Source organism: Pinus tabuliformis, chromosome 5_1 (genome assembly GCF_031772625.1).
Source record: "Pinus tabuliformis cultivar Carrire ecotype Pingquan chromosome 5_1, CPIR1, whole genome shotgun sequence".
NCBI lineage: Eukaryota > Viridiplantae > Streptophyta > Pinopsida > Pinales > Pinaceae > Pinus > Pinus tabuliformis.
In genome coordinates, this window is record NC_142305.1 from 684,020,387 (window position 1) to 684,027,198 (window position 6,812).

Consider the following 6,812-nt stretch of genomic DNA (forward strand, 5'->3'; position numbering starts at 1 on the left):
GTGGCAAGAAATCTACAGGTTTATTTCGAAAAAACTTGACTAAGAGTTAAAAATCCTTATGGAACCATAACTCATAAATAACATAAGAAAACTTCATTAAGAAAAGTATAAATAAATTTTAGTTAAAACAAGGAAAATTTAAATAACATTTGATGGTAAATTCATTAAGGGAAAGCACCCAACATTACAAAGGAAAAATGAACCAAAAATACTGAAAAAATAAACTTTAGGATGGGGTCTTTTAAAGGATGGAGATAACGTTTAGATGGTCTTTTTCACATGATGAAGCACCATGCTTCGTAATACCAAATATTTTTTTATTAAAACAATGTCAATGATTAGAGACGGGGGAGATTATATGAACCTTTTGTTTGTTTGTTTTTCAAGTTGTTTGTCCTCCAAAGATGACTATAGGCTTAACCTTTTGCTTGAGAAACTGTGTCCCAAGGGCATTTAAGCCGTCAAAATCACCCAAAGATCGCACCCGACTTGGGCCACACTAGCCCTTAACATGACCAGATTCTCAAAGACTTTTATAATCAAAACGATTAGTTAAGGCTCGTAGCAGATATACATATAATCATAGGATTAAGTGAGTGCTAAAATTTTAGAAGATACAAGTACGAGCCAAATCTTTTTAGAGCAAATATAAGAAGAAATATGTAGTCTTGAACATTTCTAACTATGAATAGGCTAAAGAAAATACCCAAAAAACTATAGTTTTTATGATCCATACAAATTAACCTAAAGAATTGTCACCATTGACCCACAAGGAAATCTCGTGTTCCACTCCCTATATTGTCATGTTTAGATTTGGAAGCTTTAGAGCAGAGGGCCTAGAAGTCTAGGCTGTTGAATTCACAAAGGGAATAGAAGACCAACACATTAGCTAATCACTTTACATAATTTCTTTAAATTGACTTCAATGATACCCAAATTCGTTCTCCACCTAATGAAATAATTACCATCACTAGGTTGCTAAAATGTCCATATACACCTGAATGTGCTTCATAACATCTCATAAGTCATTAATTGATTCGATGAGATACTAGAATAACTTTCATTAATTTGAAAATACTCAAAAACCATGAGAAAAAAAACACATAAAATACAACCCTTCCACCAACAAAGAAAATGTTAGATTTAATGGTTATTACCACCCAAAAAAAAATAATGAAAAATAAACCACCCAAAACAACATAAAGAATTGGTGATGCCTACCCTTCCCAACCTTTAAAATAACTTATTAGCTTCCCTACTCTATCAAACTCTCTTATCTTCTCTTATCTCACTATTCTATTTCAAAAATTACAAATGTTAAAAATCACTTTCAACATCAAATGTCTAGAGAAATTAAAATTCCATTCCTTAACCCCACTTTCCACTTGTTGCAAGTCCTCCTTACAAGGTGTGAGTAAACTTTATCAAGTAATACAATTTGCTTCAACTTCAAAATCTCCACTTTCCTACTATTTCTTACTTCCCAATAATTCTAAATTAAAAATATGAAGTCGTCTTCCACATGTAAGAGAGGTCTAATCTCCTCCAATATCTGTCACTGCCAGTTGGCAAATGCGCGAATCCATGATAAACGGCTTAAGCAAGAACGTGCCACGTGGCGTTATTAGCAAGCTGGGCCCAGCTAAAATTAGATTCCCGCTGAGATTAGCGGGTAATCGATCAGTCGCATCCTTTGTGAGCCACAAATAAACGTCCCCGGACTCTATATATACCGCCCTTTTCATTGTCCAGTTCCATGTCAGTGCGTAATCGATTGCTTCTGTAATTTCTATCGAAGGAGAGCTTTAGTCTTTCGGTTATTTTCGCAAGGGTTTCTTGCAGTTTTCTGTTGGGCCATATTGTTTATCCTGGCGTAAGTCTTTTTGATTTCGTCGTGGGAATTGTACTGGAGGCGTCTTGGGGACTGATTTTGCACCGGATTTAAACGGTAAGAGGTTTTTCAGTTTCTTTTTATGTCTTCAACGACTTTTGCAGATCTCTTATTTTGGCCTGTATGATTAGTCTGGTATTGCGGTGAAAGTTTGATATGTGAATTTGAAATGTACTTTTGTGCTGATGAGTTTTCGTTCTGATTAGTAACATTTCTATGTCAAAGGTGGATTTATTTGTTGATTCGGTGTTCTTCCTCTGTTCTTTCCCTGAACTTGAATGGCCTGGGTTTTGATTAGTCGAATCGAATCCTCTTTTTGTTAAACCAGCAATTTTTTTTCGTTTCAATGCTGTTATTTTGTTCGCAGTATATTAATTGTGGTACCATTTAAATTTTCTAATTTTCTTTTCTTTCCTTTTGATTTTCAGGTTTTGCCCCATCGCTTTATGAGTTGTTTTTAATGGATTTGTTATAGTTTTTGTTTTTTGTTTTTTTTAAATTTTTAATTTTTTAAATCAACAGATTGGTTAGATTTTATTGGTAGAGAGCCTTTTGTTTCTGGTTTGATCCAGCTAGGGTTTTTGGATAGCTTTTATTCTCTGTTTTCTTTTATTTTGACCTGGAATCAGTCTGTTAAATTGTGCACCCTGCACACATGATGTGAGCTTTTTTTCTTCTGTGGCAGCTTTGTTCCCAGCTTCAGCTGCGTTTTTATTGTTTTCATGGTTTCCTAGGATTTCTTTTATCTGCAGGGTTTAACGTCGCTGTTTCAATCCTCGCAACATGTGCGTTCTGCTATATTATTATTGCTATTTTGATGCCTTAATTTCAATGAGTTTGGTTTGTTCTTAATGTGGCTTGTTTTTGTTTCAGAAAGGCTGAATGTTGTGATGGAGACAAAAGGTGGGAGAAAGAAGTCTAGTAGTAATTATCCCCAATACGAAACTCCTTTGGGCTACAAGATTGAAGACGTACGACCTCACGGTGGCATCGAGAAGTTCCGCAGTGCTGCATACTCTAACGTAAGTTTTTCTTTTCTTTTCTGGGGTTTACACAGGTGGCGGTTATTGTTTTAGTTCTATATTCTCTATATAGAATCTGGCTTGAGTGAAATATACAAAATTGTATCTGGCTAGCTATACTCATAGATTGAAACCATGGTCCATGACATCAAACAATTTTGTGGAATCTAAATAGCCAGAGGGCATATACTGCTTGACGTATTTCTTGATGTGTTAAATAAGATTAAGGAATCCATTTTGCTGGAATCATAGATCGTATATCTATAGTTGTTATTATAAAATATTTGTTCTGCATCTATAGCGATGCATTTATTGATTCTTGCTGAAAGATTTGATGATATTAAATGCTATGTCCTAGAATCATGTAGGATATTGGTTTCATTTGATGTAGCGTCTTTCATTAAACAGAATCTGAAATGTCATTTTGGTTTGTATTCTGTGCAGTGCGTCCGAAAGCCATCCTAATATTTTCTTGTGAGATTCGTAGAGTAGGAACTGTAGGCTTAGAAGTTAGAATTAAATCGCTAGGAGCTGGTCTGCAGCTCCACTGCACGGCTGTCAGATTAGCTCTCCACTCCACTGGAGTGGCAATTTGTCCCTCAACGCTTTGAAAAATATCCTTTGCTTTAAAGTCCATTTTCTTCTGCTGCTCTCTCAATCAAAGAGGCAAAGTCTTACTTTTCCACTCCCAATGGGTGTGACTTGTGAGGAAACAGTTGCCCCGATGTCTTCAATTGGGTTTGAAGGATTTGAAAAACGGCTAGAGATTGAGTTCTTTGCATCTTCATTTTTTACTGAACCAGGGGGCAGGGGCCTAAGGGCACTCACTCGGGCCCAGTTGGATGAAATGCTCAAAGCAGCTGAATGCACCATTGTTTCTGAGCTCTCTAATGAGTATTTTGATTCATATGTTCTGTCCGAGTCGAGTCTCTTTATTTACCCATTTAAGATCATTCTCAAGACCTGTGGGACTACAAAGCTGCTACTTTCCATCCCTTTGATATTAAGCAATTCAAGCAGCCTGTCTCTCTCTGTTAAAAATGTTAAATACACTCGGGGAACATTCATCTTTTCTGGAGCCCAGTCATTTCCTCACCGTAGCTTTGCCGAGGAAGTGTCATATCTGGATAAGTTCTTTGGTACTCTTGGAGCTGGTGGCATGGCTTATGTTATGGGGAATCCTGGAATGTCTTACAACTGGCATATCTATTCGGCTTCTGCTGGTGATTTTGTTTCGGAGGGTACATCTGACCCAGTTTTTACACTGGAAATGTGCATGACCCAGCTTGACCGCAAGCAGGCTTCTCTGTTTTACAAGGATCAATGTAATTCTGCAGCAGAAATGACGCTTAAATCTGGCATATCCAAAATTCTTCCAAAGGCGAAAATCTGTGATTTTGAATTTGATCCATGTGGGTACTCCATGAATTCAATTGAAGGACCGGCCTTATCTACAATTCATGTAACTCCTGAGGATGGATTCAGTTATGCAAGCTTTGAAGCCATGGGTTATCATCCCAGGAATTGTGATCTGGAAGCATTGGTGGAGAGAGTACTAAGCTGTTTCAGCCCTATCGTATTCTCCATTGCAGTTCATGTCAATTCTGGCGCGTGTCAATCTTCATGGACCAAACCAATTTGGCCACAGGGGTATACATGTGAAATGACAAGTCAACAAGAGCTTACAGGGAAGAGCAGTGTTGTATATTATAATTACAGAATGGGCCATGCTGAGTCTCCCAGGTCTACTTTGCCTGCATTTGATTGGGAAGAGGAAAGTGAAGAAAATGATTATTTGCAAGTGGAAGAGAACGGCAAGAAGAATATTGGGTGCAAAGATCTGTAAGTTTGTTGCACAGATTAAGCATTTCTTCTACAGGGCTCTATACGTTCTCCTAGCCTCAAAATGGGTCCATTGTGGCCACATGCATTAATCTGTTTTCGATGGAGAACTATATTACTGGGTATAGTGCAGTTATTCTCTCTGCGTTGGGGGAGGATTGTAGCGTAGGATGATCTTATTCTAAAGCAAAATAATTAGTATGATCTTATTTAAAAAGCAGAACATCAATATGATTAGGTACGTTTACAAAGGAAAATCATTAGTGGGTTTAAGTCTATTATACAGTTTATTGTTTTTGGAACTTCTTTGACTGTGGATTATTATTATTAACAAGCTAATAATATTATATTTTAGAGTAGGAAAACCTGTGGTATGTATAGACTTAGTTGGTAGTAAGGCGTTCTGCAATGTAAATATGAATATTTAGTTGTCATCTATAATTACAATTTTATAGATATATCTTCGTATTTCTGAATGTTAGTAATCAATAATTTAATGTTAATGCAAGAGTGTACATTTTCCAGTCATTATGTCGTCTGATTTAATGTGGATTATAATTCTCCTGCCATGTGTCATTTGTCATCACTGTTTTTATGAATGATGATTAATATTTCTGTATGTTGGAATTCCTGCATGTTGTGTGTTTCCTTTTCTGATCCATAACCCTGCTGCCATATAAGTTTGTCTAATAATGGGATGAATTACAGGCAGGCATGTTGCAATGTAAATACGAGTAATTTTGCTGTCGTACGATTAAAGGAGATTGCAATGCGTTGGAGAATTCATCTGTAATCATTGTTTTATGACGGTTGTTTGATATGTCCACATCTTCGAGTTTCTGAGGTTCATTTTTGTGAAAAGGCGAGTAATCCGATGAAGCAAAAGACCATTGTAAAAACAGTTGAATTTATCTTGTGAAAATGACGGTGTTTCTGTTATTCAAAGTCACCTTCCACCTTTGTAAACGCTCAACACTCATTGTCAAACCCTTGGTTAAAGATTTGAGCACATTACCATTTTAATTAAATGATTAATAAATAAGACAACTTGTAAAGAAAATATTATGATAAGCGCGTAGCCAATTATTGCCCAAACCAAGCTCAATTTTGATGCCTCTTGCAACTCCTTGCTTGATTGCCTTGGCACTTTGAGGCATCGACCTACTTATATGAGCTTACCATGCACTTGCAAACCCCATCATTCCAAGTTGGATATAAGTTTGCCAAGTATGCTCTTTTACATCCAATCCATCTCAAATCAAGCTCTATCCACTCATCTTGTTTGGCCTAGTAGTCATGTGTGCTTGACTCATGAGTTTTCAAGATTTATTGCACCCAAGGTCTCCAAAAGGTTTTCTTGATGGATGTGTGCTTAATAGAGTACATTTGTGATCCATGGCCACAATACATGACAATTTGTGCTTAAAGGTATCTTTACCATCCATCACAACCATTAATCCTTATTGTCACTTCATTTATTACAAATTCCATCATTATGGAGGAGGCTACCTGTAGCAACATTTGTGGACCACCAAACTCTGATTCATATAAAATCTTGTTACCCAAGTCATTTGATCCTTATTGTCACTTCATTTATCACACCTAAATGCATCATTATGAAGGAGGCTACCCATAGCAACATGCTTTGCTCCTAGATAATTCATTGGCTAGGTTTCTTTGTGCATTTAACTTAGTGTGAGTTGCCATAGTCTATAGTGTGCCTTGACCCTCCATAGGGTCACCCAACCTCATTTGGAATGCGCCTTTCCAAATAGGACAAGATGCCTAATTGTTTGAAACTTGTGTGCCTTGGAAACAGGTGAAGGTAATAATCTAAGGTACACACCTTGGCAATAGACTAAGGCATTTGTTTGAGGTATACCTTGCCAATGGGCTAAGGAAGTTGGCTAAGGTACACTTTGGAATGGGAAAAGGTCTCAATTGGTTCATCTAAGACATTGTTTGCTTAATATGTCTATCCACATTGGTCACTGACCACTTAGGTGATCGTGTGACAAAGGTGCTTGATGACACTCTAAGGTGAGGGTCTTACATCC

General features: G+C 37.0%; 2 protein-coding genes across 2 annotated transcripts; both read left to right on the forward strand.

Annotated features, from left to right (window-relative positions):
* Window positions 1–1,887: 1,887 nt before the first annotated feature.
* Window positions 1,888–3,413, forward strand: LOC149166794 (uncharacterized; the record flags this gene model as incomplete). The annotated part of the gene is made up of 3 exons (XM_089430264.1): window positions 1,888–1,948; window positions 2,765–2,913; window positions 3,358–3,413. Coding segments are annotated over 3 exons (231 nt in total), but the record flags the coding sequence as incomplete, so codon positions are not given.
* A 188-nt stretch (window positions 3,414–3,601) lies between these two features.
* Window positions 3,602–5,036, forward strand: LOC149166795 (S-adenosylmethionine decarboxylase proenzyme-like). The gene has a single exon (XM_089432752.1). The coding sequence runs from the start codon at window positions 3,605–3,607 to the stop codon at window positions 4,757–4,759; it is 1,155 nt and encodes a 384-aa protein (XP_089288878.1). The 5' UTR covers window positions 3,602–3,604; the 3' UTR covers window positions 4,760–5,036.
* Window positions 5,037–6,812: the final 1,776 nt, after the last annotated feature.